At 42.5% G+C, this 15,942-nt stretch overlaps 1 protein-coding gene across 4 annotated transcripts in view; it reads left to right on the top strand.

The window, feature by feature from the left end:
• Window positions 1-15,942, top strand: part of mib1 (MIB E3 ubiquitin protein ligase 1) — a 160,971-nt gene that overhangs the window by 53,012 nt on the left and 92,017 nt on the right. For all 4 annotated transcript variants that reach the window (XM_060906418.1, XM_060906417.1, XM_060906416.1 and 1 more), the window contains exons 12-13: window positions 2,109-2,306; window positions 2,392-2,543. In XM_060906418.1, the coding sequence (XP_060762401.1) occupies window positions 2,109-2,306; window positions 2,392-2,543 (350 nt within the window). The remainder of the gene's footprint in view (window positions 1-2,108; window positions 2,307-2,391; window positions 2,544-15,942) is intronic.

Genomic DNA, 15,942 nt, shown 5'->3' with positions numbered 1-15,942 from the left:
ATAAACGCTATGCAGCAGCCGGGAATGCTCTTGTGGTCATTATAGTGTGTCCTTATCCATTTTTCAAAAAATTATTTGATTACTTTCATATAAACTCTTGAGGCTTTTTATAAATGCTTCCTCTCATATCGCGTAATAACTCGGCCTATAAAACCGATGGCTTAACTCGCCGCTAAAAAATGCACCGCTCTTTCTCCTGAGCTCAGACGATTAATCAGACTCGGGTTTCTGAGCCGCTTAAGTCGTTTTTTTTTTTTTTTCTTTCCCCTCTCTGTCTTTAAGAGATCTGCTAAAAGCAGATCTCTTCTCGGCGCAGGTGTGTATCTTATCTTATCGTGCAGGTAGAACACTGTGTGTTTTATTAAAGAGGAAGGAAAAAGATGAAGGGCTGTAGGCTGGAAAGGTGAGGATTGTTATTCTGGGCAGGTGACGCGCTCTCGGCTTACGATCAGAAGCAGGCGTTTATGTTCTGTCGTGCTTTCAAGGCTGAGAAGTGTGTGTGAAGCAGGTGGTTGTTGTTTCTGAGCTCTCTGATTTATAGTTAGGTCTGTATCGAATAAAAATTCGCCCTCGATTGGCGTAAAACAAAAGCGTTTCACCCCGTAGTCTCGAGAGCACATGTTTGAACCAAGAGAGCAAAATTGATTGTGCTTTCCGAGTGGGAGGGGCATACTCGAGCTCATGTATGCAGAAGCAGGCGGATAGCGCTTTCCTCCAAGCGTCCAGAGCTCATTTTTTTTGCTCCATCTACATAAAAAAAAAAAATCCGTCCATTTCAAACAACGTACGCAGACTTCTATGTGGCTTTTACACTGGCATTGATGTTAATCAGGATGTCCACTAGGGGGCAGCTCAGAGTCAGAAATTTCTCCCAACAACGAACATTGTGACAATGGCGTAATAATATGCTAATGTTTTAAGAGAGCCTACGAACGCGAAATAAAATCATATAGATGCTTAAAATTTTTCAAAATCGAATAACTTCTCGAAGTTCACCGTTTAAAAAAAATTTCGTCGCCGTGTCTCACTTCGTCACCCACATATGATTTCCAGCGGTGCTGCGCCGTTTAGTGTCTGTTATTTTTGAGAAATATGTGCACAAATAGGGACAAAATGAGCGCGGAGTACGGACAAAGCTCCGCCCATATCCGTATTTAACACGACCAGTTACGCTTTGACCAGAATTTATCAGAAAATTGGGCCGTGGGACACGTTATATCGTGATGTGATTAGAGATTTCTTTGAGCTCTGTATTTTCGTTTTTCTTCCGAGAAGTTAGTTTACGTTCTCAAGCGACAGAGCGATTATTCGAATTGATAATTTTTACGTAACTTGGGTATGACGCGCTAAAGAAGCCGCAAATCCGAGCGAATTCGTCAAACCGCTTCTAGTCCGAGGTTTCTTCAGTTCCACCGTCGCAGCTTGGAAAGAAATGATGTCGTTGGGGTGTGTGTAGTGAGTGTGTGCGTGTGTAGCTAGTAAGGCTAGCTTGCTTTGCCGATCTGATGAAGTCAGGAACGTTACGGAGAAACCAAACAACCTGTTTTGAAATTTTTGACGTTTCTTGCTAGACAGGCCGCAGCAACGATATTAGTAAGACAAACTTGCAGCGTTGCTCGTGTGAACATAATGTCGCTACGAGCGACATTAATGAGAAATGTCGAGACGTTGGTGCAAACATTGGACTCGATACCCAGAATGCAGTGCAGCAGTGAAAGTATAGAAGAGACCTATGAGATGTCGAGCGTTAGCGATCTGTTTAAGTGCTGATGAGGAGGAGGTAGGGAAGTAAGAGAGCTGGACAGGCTAAAAGACTAAAGCGCCGCTGCATCACTCTGAGCATGTTATTGTTCTGGCCCAGTTCTTACCCAAACTGCTGGTGAAGCAGACGCAGGGTACCGGTCCGCCACCACACTTGAGCAGTTCGGGGTTAACTTGAGCCAGTTCTGCTGGTTCAGGGAATCGAACCAGCGACCTTTTGGTCCCAAAGCTGTTTCTCTAACCATTTAGCCGCGTCTTGTGAGCATAATTGAGGAAACTGTGAAGTGAAAATGGACCAACTTGTTTGTTAGGATGTAAGTGGTTTGGGTGGATTTTTCCTCGTTAAGGATAAGGACGGAGACCGGGCGGTGCATCACGCCGCGTTTGGTGACGAGGGCTCCGTCATCGAGGTTCTGCACCGAGGAGGAGCCGACCTCAACGCCAGGAACAAGCGCAGACAGACGCCGCTGCACATCGCGGTCAACAAGGGTCACCTGCAGGTCGTGAAGACGCTGCTTGACTTCGGCTGCCACCCCAGCCTCCAGGTAAACCTCGCTAACGAGGACGCCTTTCACAGACGTCCCACAACCCCCGAGCATGAACGACTGTGGAACTCTGTGCTCTGTGTAGGACTCGGAAGGAGACACGCCTCTTCACGACGCCATCAGCAAGAAGAGGGACGACATGCTGTCTGTCCTGCTGGAGGCCGGCGCCGACGTCACCATCACCAACAACAACGGTTTCAACGCTCTCCATCACGCAGCGCTGCGCGGGAACCCCAGGTACGGCCGCCTCGCTTGTGAGTTTGTGATCGCGAATGCTTCACGCTTCATGAGCAGGTTGCTGTTATTACGAAGTGCATGAAGGCTCTCGAGCATAGACGAACCTGAACACGATCTCCGTCCTGTTTGGGTTTTTTGGGGGGGGGGAATCTTGCGTTGCCGTAATCCGTGTCCCGTCGTCAGAAAGTCGTTCCACGCACTTTCCCAGCTGTCCCTTGAGAGTTAAGAATTAGTGTTTGGAAAGAGGGCGGAGTTATGTACATTTTCAGTGTTATACCAACTCGGATGTTCTCAAGAACAAGATTCCGTCTTTATCCCAGCTTCTCCGTCAGGAATATCACTTTGGAGAAATCGGATACGTCTGAATAGCAGGTGCGGGTGTTTTCGATATTTCGCTGGCGGAGCGCGAGGAGCAACACGGTGCTGGTGATAAATGACGATTACACTTGAGCATCGTGTGTGTGTCACATGCCGTGGTGTTCTTTCCTCAGGACACACGGTGTTTCAGGAGGACGGCTCTGTCCTCGGATCAGTTTTAGCCACTCGGGTTTCTGAAAGTATGTATTCGTGATGCGTTCGAGTGTTGGGTCGATAGAGTTCAGGTGGAAGCGGATCAAGACCACTTCACTCAGGCGACATCTACAATCGTGCGTTTTACACTGCGTTCAGACTGCAACCTGAAACGACCCGTATCCGATTTGTTGTGAAATCTGATTTTTTTGTTAGGCCGTTCACATTACCAATTATATGAGACTTGTATGCGATCTCCAATATGAACGGAAAACGACCCAAAAGTGTCCCGCATGCACAAATTGACACGTAATAAGCACATCTACGTAATACGTAAACAAAAAAAAAAGCGCACTCTTCAAGTTTAATGATTTCTTTTTTTGTTTGTTTAATTATCTGGTTAGTGTTAAAGTGTGAGGTCTCGTGTGTGTTTGTTTCTGAACTGAAATGAAAACGTGTAGCCTGGTAACGAGGGTTGACTCCTAAATGTCTCTCTAATTTCTATATAAGTGCACTACATGTTACTAGGAAGTAATGGATTTTTAAACTCTATATAGTGCACTCGAGCTTCAGTAGGCAGTCATTTGGGATACGGCCGCTGTATTACCAAACTCTTAATTCAGGCTTAATAATTTGCACATATTTATTTCGTCATATTAATAAACTTTTTCTACATTTTTATAAATATTTATTTAGATTGTTTATAGCCAGCTGAATTCTGCAGCTTCTCTCAGCGCTGGCTCAAGGTGCAGAAACACCAGTGCAGTTTGCGATGGAGATGAGGCGAGACCTGGCGATGTGGTTTTTGTGGCGGCGGCGGAACTCACACAATAATCTGATTAATGTGGGCAGCAGAGTAATGAGACCGAAGGTGTCAAATTACTGGAAATTTCCAGAACAATCTTATAATCTTGTAATACAGGATGGTTTAAGTTATAAATCAGTTATAGAAACTGTTTTGTTTAATCAGGCTAACAGATCAACATCCAGGTCCCTACCAAATCCACCATTAGCTTGATCAATTCTATAAAAGTCTATTTAAATTCTGAAAACTGTACAAATGTTGTTGTTTTCCACCAAAGAGGCGGGATTAGCCAACGCAGAATAGTGACGTTTGTCTCTTGATGACGTGTAGGTGGCATGAATGCGACCTGTCCGGTCAGACTGCAGTCGCATGTGAAAATATCGGATATGCATCGGATTTGGGACCACATATCCAAGCGGCCTGGGTCGCATGTGAAAAAATCGGATCTGTGTCGTTCAGATTGTCAATAACAAATCGGATACAGGTCACATATGGGCAAAAAAATCGGATATGGGTCGTTTCAGGGTGCAGTCTGAACGTAGTCATAGTATCAAGACGGAGGTGATTATAGGAAATCGCGCGCACTGATTGGTCGAGAGATTCAGACCATTTCTCGATAATCACCTCGAGCGACGCGGCAAAACGGCGGCCGATCACTTCGTCACCGAAAGTGAGGAAGAATTACAAATGATGAAAGGAAATGCTGTTCCTAAAATAAAAGCACTAAACATGCTACGAAGTTTGGTCTAAAACGATTCAAATCTCAGGTGGATTTGGGATTTATTTTACCGATTTCTAAACAAAGTGTTTTATGCGAGTCGGTGTAGAGAAGTGACAAGTCTGAGCACGTTGCATTTACTGTCCATGCCGTTTTTGAAGTTTGAAGTAAATAATTTTTTATTTTTTTTAAATACAGGTTGTTTGTTTTTTGTTTTCCTCTCCCCATACGGAAACAATAATCCACCTCAGGCTCAGTGAATAATAACCTCAACTTTTTTTTAAATACATAAATGTTTTATATTACTATTTTATACATTTTATATCCTTTTTTTCATTTTGATATTAAGTTACGTATAATTTTTTTTTCTATCCACATTCACTGGATATGAGCAATCGTGCGCTCTGATTGGCTACTCTACTACTAGGATATCAGCTCATATACCATGAGTTGAGAGAAACAAAATGGCGGAGCGCATCAAGTCAGATATATCGCTTTGTCAGGTATTTTAAAGAAACCGAAAAGTCTAAAAGAATATAGTCAGGGTTGTTTGTTTTTTTCCTCCCCCAATATCTCCTGTTCCACTCTCCTGTCCAGTCGGTGGCAGTAATGCACCTTTAAGTTGGTTTGCCAACCGCCAAAAAAAAAAGAAGAAAAAAATGGCGGAGCGTGTTGCTGAGCCAACCGAGGACGCAATAAAAATTCTACTAAAAAAAAAAACAAAAAAAAAATAGAATGAAAGTATTTCATTCTAAGAATGTATCTTTTTTTCAAGTATTATTATTATTATCGCATTTTTCACAAATTGCTCCTGACATTTCGCCGGTTGGTTTATGTTCTAAGCAGAAATAATTTTGTTGGACATTTTGTATAAATTCTCACATTTGCAAGAAAATAAAAATGCTCCGTTTCTCAAAATCCAGTGAATGTGGATAGAATAAAAGTTATTCCACTCAGTCTCATCGTACATGGATTATAGCCGACTATCAGCTCAAATACGACTCAATTTTATGGAATAACTGTTAAATGTGCATATATTGACACAATTTATTTATTTATTTATTTATTTTTTTAATGTATGTATATTTACTTTATTATTATTAGCTATATTTAGTAAGCTGTTTTAGTTGTTAGGCGCTTTTGAAAACTGTGCAGTTGAATTTGGGCGGTATAAATAATAATTATTATTATTTGACTTCATCTTGGTTATTATTCACCGATGTTCACTTTACTGTCGGTGAATAATTGTTAATCAGTTACAAAACCATGTTCTAAGACGAAAAACAGTCTCCGTCCAGACGACCGGTTTTGCTCCGTGTCAGAAATAATCTCCACATGAAAACGCATCACATGACCACGGAGCATGGTTACGGTGGTATAAACAGCTGATGACGTTCGTTTTCTTCCAGAAAAGAAAGGGTCACGTCATCAGAACAGGACAAGACGAATCAAGGAAGGGTACGTCATGACAGGAAGCAAATATGGCGTTTCCAAAATTTTTGGATCATGACGTACCCTTCCTTGATTTTGGAGGCTGGAAAACCCCGGAGTCGTGTGAACGCCAGGTGTAAACGTAGCAAAAGATGTGTTTTAAAACTAAAGCGTGTTAATGTGGATGTAGCCTCAGGCGGTTTCCAGGAGAACGGCACCACGAGGGTTCCGATCGCAAAATGTTCCAAATTTCAGACCGTTAGATCGATTTTGTTTAAATAGGAAGCTTGTGAGTTTTAAAGCCTCGTCCTGAGGCCACACACTTTCATCCGTGTTGAGGAAATCACATCAAATATGTCACGAGTCCGACTGATTATAACACCAGCCAGCCAAGAACCACTCGGGGTTTACACACACACACACACACACACACACACACACACGTACGTGTTTCTCTCATTTGTCCTTGTGAGGACCTTCCAGTGACGCAATTATGATTGCAGTTAATTAATGCTGTGCTGCATCTAAACCTAACGTCAGTAATGAAAAGGAAACTTTTTGGCTCATTTATCTGTTTTATTTTTATTTATTTAGAAAAACACAACAGCAGTTTGCTTGTGGGGACCATCCAAATGTCCCCACACGGTCAATTCAGGTTTTACTATCCTTGTTGGGACATCTGGTCCTCAGTAGTCTATAAATACACCCTCACTCGGTGCTTTTTTTTTTTTTTTTAATTTAAAAAATAAATTATATATATAAATTAATCCTCACTCGTGACATCCTCAGATGTTTTTCTTACCTCCGTGGGATGCAGTCATATTTCATCCTGTAGCTAAATTTAAACTTCTTTTTCGTACAAACGTCATTTTATTGGAATTAATTTTCCACCCGCGTTATGGACGGGCAGGACGGCAGAAACACGATACCGTCCCTGAAGATATTTTCGCAATCCATATTATACAGCTGAGGTCAGTAAAACTCGCCACACTGTTCTGTGAGAGCAGAAAAAAAGTGTGTTTTTATTTCACGGCTCAGAAAAGACATTTTTCAGTGTTATTTATTTTTATTTTTTATTTTTTTTTCCAAATATATACTTGTACCCCAGCATGTTGCGGCAAACAATAAGAGTGCACATGATTTCCCAAGAAAAGCTTATTTAATTCTGGAACTTAAAAATGTTTGTTTATTCCAATATTGGTATTAAAACTGCACCATGCTGGACGTGCTCGGGGAAAACAGCTTGCGTTTGAGTGCAAAAGTTTGCACACCCCCAGGAATAGTCAAGATGGATATTTTGGGGTGCCAAAATATCTGAGTGAGTAATACGTGTTCGTCTTTGAAGAAACCTTTATTTAAAAAATAAAAAAAACTCTGATTTGGATGGAGACGAATTGATGCCGTATCCATTTTTGAATTGTAGATTTTTCTCACTTGTTTTTATCAACGTTAAATAAAAATACCGAACTTTTTTTTTTAGAAGCTCAGCGAGTGCTGTTAGTTTAATAAAAATAAACACAACGCTTCATTAAACAGTTGATGCGGTTGGAGGGACGTCTTCTGTAGCGTATTCCTGCTGTGTGTGTTGCGGTCCCTGGTTGTCGAGAGGTCCAGGTCCTCCCTCTGTGCCACTCTGTTTCCAGCGCTGTCGCAGCGTTCGCTTCCAGCAGCCCAAACAATGCGATTAATAGCCCGTGACTTACAGCAGTGTTTGTAATAGGGATGGCGAAAACTTAAAAAAAAAAAATCTTGACCGACCACCGAGCCTCATTAGCCGGTTAAAATCGGTTAACCTGTGAGTTTAAACAGGGATGCAAACGGCACGCCTTTTAGCGGATGCCGCCTTTTTCACGGCTGAATCGTGCAAAGATCCGAATTTTTTTTTTTACGGGGGGGCGTTGGAGTGTCTGAATAATTTCATCAGAGTAAATTCTGTATGTGCAAAGGAAAGCAATCGGATCTGTACGATTCAGCCGTGAAAAAGTCGGCATCTGCGCCTTTAAGCCTAGGTCACAACCGGACGCATGATTTTTTGGCCATACGATTTTTGGCGTTTCCCAAATCGCTGCATGTTTTTTTTTTTTTTTTGTTCATGGAGAAAGACGCGCGTTAGCCGTAAGTTTGTCTTGCAACCTGAAAAAACCGTAAGCGCCCGTGGTTTGTTTGACATGACAAAGAACCTCTGCAGCTCGAAAATCAGCACGTTTCACGCGCGCTCTCTGTGCGTTTTTTGCATGTAGCCCGGCCGTAGGAGCACATACCGTACGGCCGGTTGTGACGGAGGCTTTAGTTTGTGTGGAGAGATCTGATCTGCAGTAACATGCATTTTTGGCTACAGACCGAAACATACTTTCAGAATGCACTGGCCAAGGCAGGACTAAACTCCATGTGCCTTCTAATTAAAAAAAAAACAAAAAAACAGAATAGTAATTTGTAAGCTAAAGCCTGTGTCTACAATTTTTTTCTTTCGCCGAGTGGCAGCTGTGTTCAACTGGGGCGGGACATGACTGAATGGGTGTTTCTGATTTGTCAGCTGTCTTTAACTGGGGCGGGAGGGCGGGACATGACTGAAAGGGTGTTTGATTTGTCAGCTGTCTTTAACTGGGGCAGGAGGGCGGGACATGACTGAATGGGTGTTTCTGATTCGTCAGCTGTCTTTAACTGGGGCGGGAGGGCGGGACATGACTGGAAGGGTGTTTCTGATTTGTCAGCTGTCTTTAACTGGGGCAGGAGGGCGGGACATGACTGAATGGGTGTTTCTGATTCGTCAGTTGTCTTTAACTGGGGCGGGAGGGCGGGACATGACTGAATGGGTGTTTCTGATTAGTCAGCTGTCTTTAACTGGGGCGGGAGGGCGGGACATGACTGAATGGGTGTTTCTGATTAGTCAGCTGTCTTTAACTGGGGTGGGAGGGCGGGACATGACTGAATGGGTGTTTCTGATTTGTCAGCTGTCTTTAACTGGGGCGGGACATGACTGAATGGGTGTTTCTGATTTGTCAGCTGTCTTTAACTGGGGCGGGACATGACTGAATGGGTGTTTCTGATTTGTCAGCTGTCTTTAACTGGGGCGGGACATGACTGAATGGGTGTTTCTGATTTGTCAGCTGTCTTTAACTGGGGCAGGAGGGCGGGACATGACTGAATGGGTGTTTCTGATTCGTCAGCTGTCTTTAACTGGGGCAGGAGGGCGGGACATGACTGAATGGGTGTTTCTGATTTGTCAGCTGTCTTTAACTGGGGCGGGAGGGCGGGACATGACTGAATGGGTGTTTCTGATTCGTCAGCTGTCTTTAACTGGGGCGGGAGGGCGGGACATGACTGAATGGGTGTTTCTGATTTGTCAGTTGTCTTTAACTGGGGCGGGAGGGCGGGACATGTACCCGGGACAAATTTTCAATCGCCATGTACCAACATAAAAAGTACGTTCAGCTTCACAGGAGTTGAATATTTTAGACGAAAAAAAACAGAAAATGCACTCAGATTTGTACGATACTGATCACTTTTCAACTTTTTTTTTTCTGAACGTTGACTGTGAAACCGCTGGGCGCGGCCATGTTGGATTTTAGTCGAAAGCCAATGACGTGCCACTCGTGTGACGTTAGAGTCTAGCTCACTTTCTGACACTGGCTGACTGAATTTGATAGCAGAGTTCGGGAGCAATCGTGACCCCTGGTCGGCCTTTTCGCGGTAATTTCAGTCAAACCGGAAGCCGGCCAGAGACAGCGAAAGTTCTAGTTGCAGTCAATAGATGTGTATCCTCCTCTGGAAAACAATAAAAATATTGCACTCTGGAGGAAGGAGAAAAAAAGAGAACGTTCAGGGATGTTAATCATATTGTTCTGAAGAAATTACATTTGATTAGAAACATGTAATCCATAGCGCTTTTGAGCGCCGCCTTCTGAAAAGTACCGTAGAGCTGTGCTGCCACCTTTTGCCTTGCTGTGGCATTACATGCAGTAAGCGGCGTTTGTGTGGCAGTTAGGTGATTTTGTAGAGAAGAAAATACGGTCAGAGACGACAGATTTAATACTTTAAAAGGAATTAATGTAGATTATTATCCTTAATGATCTTGAGTTGGGTTTGAATGATTTGGTACAATGGCCAGCAAAACACCTACAATCAACAGTTCTGGTCGTGGCATTGCTCAGTTGTTACCTCGCCCGGGGCGGAGTCCACCGCGGGTATTGTTTTCAGGTTTTTTTTTTTTTTTTGTTAACAATATTACGGGAAAACAACTGGATCAGTCTTCGTGAAACTTTCAGGACAGATGTGCATTGGTCTCAAATAGAACCTCCAACATTTTGAGGGTCATCCAGTCAAGGTCAAGGTTTTTGCGTCTACTGCTTCATACAGAGGCGCCAGCCACTACGTCATCATGCTGTAAGAGAGTAACAATCACACACTGCGCATGCGCATACACGTGTTCCGATTAAAATGGCCGATGAGTGTATACAATTCGGTTCACATTTTGAAATCGATGGATTAAAGAAATGGCTTTCAGACATGTTTATGCTTATGACAGAAGGAAAGTGCGTTCCACTGAGCTCTAGCGCCGGGAAATAAGAGTTCGGGTCATGGCGACAGCGTGTGTATGTCAGCCTCGGTTCAGAGGTTTCAGTTTCGAAAACTGTAAGAGGTACGAGTAGAATAATATAAATTATTTTTTTCGCGGTCCGGTTTCCATCAAATCCTGCGCTTTGATTGGCTGGCAAGCGGGTCTGTATCCTACGATACGGACCCCAGTTATGGACCTCTGGCGACTCGCTCGTTCACAACAACAAACATAGTAGCGTTTTGTTTTGTTTTTTTGGTCATTTATTTATTTATTTTTTTATAAGATTTATTTATAAGATTATCAAAAATCTTATAAATGTTTGCCAGCATTTCTCAGAAGAATAGCATTAATTTTACATCATGGATAGCGATAACGACAGTGTTCACAGTGAAAGCGAGTTTTACTACCCTGAGGAAGAAGAAATAAAAGAAAACATTTCAGGAGAAAGTTAAAAACCTCTAACTGTTGCTAACGTCGAGCAAAAACATGGCTGAATCCTGAATGACTCAGTTTTGTATAAATAGGGGACTACATAGGCGGCAAAATGTAGTTTTTTTTCCTGCCATGGAAGTGCACTTGTATACCGAGGAGGAAGCCATTTGCATTACAGCCGTGAATGAGGATTCAAAATGGCGGCTCGGCTCGGTTTTCCCTTTCGGGCGCTCTCGTTTTCTGTTAGAATTTGGTAAAGATAAAAAAATATATATTATTTACCAGCTTAAGGTCGGTCCGTATGGTGAAATACCGTGACCTCGGCCTTGAATACTGACCTCGACCCAGAGCACCTCGGTCAGTACTTTCAAGACCTCGGTCACGGTATTTCCCCATACGGACCTCCCAGCTTGTAAATAACACATATGTACAGACACTTGGTATATTTTACTTCTGTGATTTTTAAATTGTTCATTTTTGGATTGCGCTTCATTCTTGTTTCTACTGCCTCACAGAGTAAATATGTAATGCTATATTTACTGTATGGACATGGGATCAGAAAACTATTTTATTTATAAGCAATGGACACATAGGGACCTATTTTTTTTCGCAATATCTTCCTTCATATTTATCATAAGTGCTACCGGGCGTGGTTTGTTTTGCCTGGTGGCACTTGTTGAAATTGATTTGAGTAGTTTACGCCATCTCGCTATGCGAAAAATGCAATTAATGCAATTCAAAGTAAATTAAAAAAAATACTAGAGCAAAAAGTCATTTTTAAACTCTAAGCAATTGATGGATGTTTTGGGCACAAAAATTACTCCTGAAGGTGCTTTACTTTCTCGAGATGGATGTATATTGCTGGAAGCGGCCAAATAAGGCTGACGGAGGGAAAACAAACTGAAAATTTCAAACAGCTGTAACTTCGGTTCTGTTTAACCTAGGGAGGAAAACAAAACCAGTTTTGAATTCAGAACTTCGTGCTCTTTCTTTTGATATGCCACACTCCTCGATCACAACTAGATTTAAAGTGGAACTGAAGGCAAATTTTTTTTTTTTATCATCAAAATTCTATTTCTCATTTTATTAAATATCGGAATGCATTTTTGACAGCTATTTTGTCGCTGCTATAGCAAGTTATATGAGTTTGAAATATGCTCTGTAATATATCAGTCCACATGTCAAAGTAACGGCCGTAAACGAGATTCGTTGAGACCTGTGCGAGACATCGTAGGACGGAAGTAAAACGTACAGCGGAAATCAAAGCGACCGACATCTGCCGACATCGTCAAAAGACGCGCGCACCCTCTTTCGAATGCTGACGTAATCAAGCCGGAAGTTTTCCCTGTGTCCGAAATCGCTCCCTACTCACTATATAGGGCACTATGTAGTGTGGACGCCATTTTGTAGTGCTGTCCGAAACCTTAGCGAGGATTATGTAGGAACTGCGCTTGGTATAATATGCATTTATCACGAAAATACACGCACGTATTTATTATTTTGAAAACCCACCAGCCGTCTGATCTGGTTTTCACGTTTTAATTGTGCGACAGTAATGACGTAAATACCAACGTGACCGACTCGTCCTTATCCTGTCGTCTTTCCAACTCTTCTCAGTTGGTTCGAAGTCGTATGGAATAATCTCCTTGTCACGTACGCGAAGGACGCGGATGTATGAGCAGAAGTTTAATAAAGCGCAGAATATAAGGGTCTGTCTCAGAAACTGGGTACTGTGTGGGTACCCCGTCAATAAACTATACGGTGTTGAATGGTGATGTCGGTTTTAATTTGAAATAAAATGATGAAAGAAATAATCCAGATAAAACTAAATCTTTGATGTGAATATTCAGAATTTGGCAAAAATTCTGCAAATTTGTGGAAAAATGGCGGCTTGATCCAGGACATGATAAACGGTCGACTACATCGCGTTCTCTTAAAAAGGTTGTAGTCCACTGAAAAGTCTGCAGTTATCACTGATTGTATTTTAAGTTGTAACTTTATACACCTAAGGATTGGTGCGCTCACAGAATAATTATAACCGGAATAAAACATCATGCAAAATATTTGATCACCGTCGTAACTCCATTTTCCGCAAACCCCAAACCAATACGATCGTGTGTTTTGATCTAAATGAAAAGCCTCAGGGTCGAGGTCACGACCTCACCAAAAGCAGTAACTTAAAATCACTACGCCATATAAACATTTAGTTATAAATCTGCGATTTTTTTTTTTTTTTTTTTTAACCGAAAGCTGAACGTTAGCTATAGAATATGTTTCTTACAGAATATGTTACGATGGTAGCTGGTCTTGTATGAATTTCTGAGCTATAAAATGAGTCGTGGTCTATTTTTTACCGTAGCGTGTTATTTGTGTGCGGGGAAGGACACACATTAACAATTTGCATGTGTAGAATGGAATTTTCCACTCCAACAGCTAGAAGTTGATCGCGCTTCCGTTTGCGGTCTTTCTGTTACGCGGGCGATCTGTTCGGACGTTATCGCTGAAAAGGTGAGTTTTGACAGTTTTATTTTGTTTTAGTCTTGCAGTATAAGGCAATAGAATGTTTTGTTTCTTTTTCATCTTACTTTCATATTTCGTAGTGTTTGTGTATTTTTGGCCAATATTTTGCAACCATGGTCAATTTAGATCAAACTTTTGATAGAATCTACGGCCAGTCATTTTGCCCCGCCCCCGCCTCGCACTCCGTCCGATGCGGTAGTGATGTCCCATTGCTCGTGCGCCGCAGCAGAGACCCGCGCGACCTTCAGCCGGTACAGTCGCTGCTCTTTTACCACCGCCGTTATTCTCATCTTTCCGGTGTGTTCTTGATTTTTCCATTGTGTCCTATTTCGCCGTATCAAATCCCCAAAATGTTTCATATTATTCATATTTAAGTGAATAATCAATTCAGTCATCATAACTTGGCATTTTTTAACCCAAGCAATCAAAAAGAAGAAATTTATTTAATATTTTCACTCATCTGTGAAGGAGGGGCTTTAATTCTTCATGCTGTAGTGATTTTATATGGAAATCAATTTTACAAAAGCATTTGAATTGTAATTAAAAAAAAGATTCCACAATTGAGGCCAGATAAAGCAAGATACTATCTTTATTCTTATTAAACATGACAAAAGAAACATTGAGTGTTCGGTAAATGCAAAAAAAAAAAGTAAAATTAGAAAATGTATTTTTTGACCATAGCGTCCCAAATGAGAGAGCAGTTTCTGAGACGGACCCAAATATACAGTGAGACAAAATATACACAGGCGAACAATCCAAAACGGCAGGCGAGATCAGAAACGAGGATACGGGCAAAAGGGTCGGTCGAGGCACAAACGGTACATCAAAGGCTGAGCGAGGACCAGAACGAGAAACAGGAAATCAAGACAACGGGTAGAAAGGCTCGGTAATGTGGATCGTAATACTTCGCGATGCAATAGGCAAACACACAGTTCCTTAATCGAGCTCAGGTGCAGCTTGTTCACGGCGCGTGTGCTGGAGTCCACTCGGCGCGCCTTCAGGTGCATACGCCACAGCGCGCGGGACTGACACTCCGTCACTGATGAAGCTGGCAAATCTTGAAATTAATCTAGATTGGAATGGTCTGGCCGCTGTGTAGACAGTTTTCAAAACGGCGGCGCTGACACTTCACGTTTGAAGTCTCACACAAGTCTCGTGAAGATCGCGCGGATAAGCGGCGCCTGCCGTGGACCAAACGAACTACGGTACATTCAGCATGGCTCAAAACCGAATAGGCTGTATATTAAGTATAATATTTAATTGCAATTAGTTGCCGATACGAGCCGGTTACTAAAACCGAAAACGTAACTGAATAACACGTTAATTAAGAAATAAAGCAAGTTTAAAAATGACTCCAGTTCTGCTTTAAAAACGGCCTGTCATTGCTGTTACGAGTCCTGTAAGAAGGAACCTTGAAAAGACTGAAAAGGAATCAGTCTGTGTGCGGAGGTACGACAGAAGCTCGTGTCCTTCGAAAAGTCCTGGATGTGAAATGAACGCGAGTCAAAAAGAAAAGAATTTGAAGAAAAGATTGGAGTAAAGAAAAACAACACGACACTTGGAAAAGAGCAGCAGCTCGTCATCTTCGGTCACGGGTAGCGGCCTGATGAGAAGACTGATGAGCCGGTTAGAACATCAGGTACCATGTGTAAAATCTCATCTCATTATCTGTAGCCGCTTTATCCTGTTCTACAGGGTCGCAGGCGAGCTGGAGCCTATCCCAGCTGACTACGGGCGAAAGGCGGGGTACACCCTGGACAAGTCGCCAGGTCATCACAGGGCTGACACATAGACACAGACAACCATTCACACTCACATTCACACCTACGCTCAATTTAGAGTCACCAGTTAACCTAACCTGCATGTCTTTGGACTGTGGGGGAAACCGGAGCACCCGGAGGAAACCCACGGGGAGAACATGCAAACTCCACACAGAAAGGCCCTCGCCGGCCACGGGGCTCGAACCCGGACCTTCTTGCTGTGAGGCGACAGCGCTAACCACTACACCACCGTGCCGCCCTATGTGTAAAATAAATATAATAATAATGAACTTTATTTGTAAACCCTGGTTTCCAGCATGATGTACAAAAACATAGTGGTAAAACTGAAAATAATGAAATAAATCACAGCAGCGACATTTAAGGAAAAAAAAAATCCAAGTTATAAAAGTTAAATGAATTATGTGAAGGAGCGGAAAGACAAGAAGCTCATACTGATCTAGAACGTCTCCATGGCGGCCTCTGATGAGTTAGCTCTGATTTGTGCGCGTGCGCGCACACGCGTAACCCCCCACGCTTTATAGCATCTGGCTTTTATCTCCACTCTTCTCCACACCAGATTACGGAGAGTCTCCTGAACCCGAGCGTGTCGCAGTGTCTCCTCATTCCTACTGCCTGTATAAGGCTTGGAGATGTGTGTGTGCTGT

The sequence above is a fragment of the Neoarius graeffei genome, chromosome 23 (genome assembly GCF_027579695.1).
Source record: "Neoarius graeffei isolate fNeoGra1 chromosome 23, fNeoGra1.pri, whole genome shotgun sequence".
Classification (NCBI taxonomy): domain Eukaryota; kingdom Metazoa; phylum Chordata; class Actinopteri; order Siluriformes; family Ariidae; genus Neoarius; species Neoarius graeffei.
This window is presented reverse-complemented; position numbering and strand designations above follow the sequence as displayed.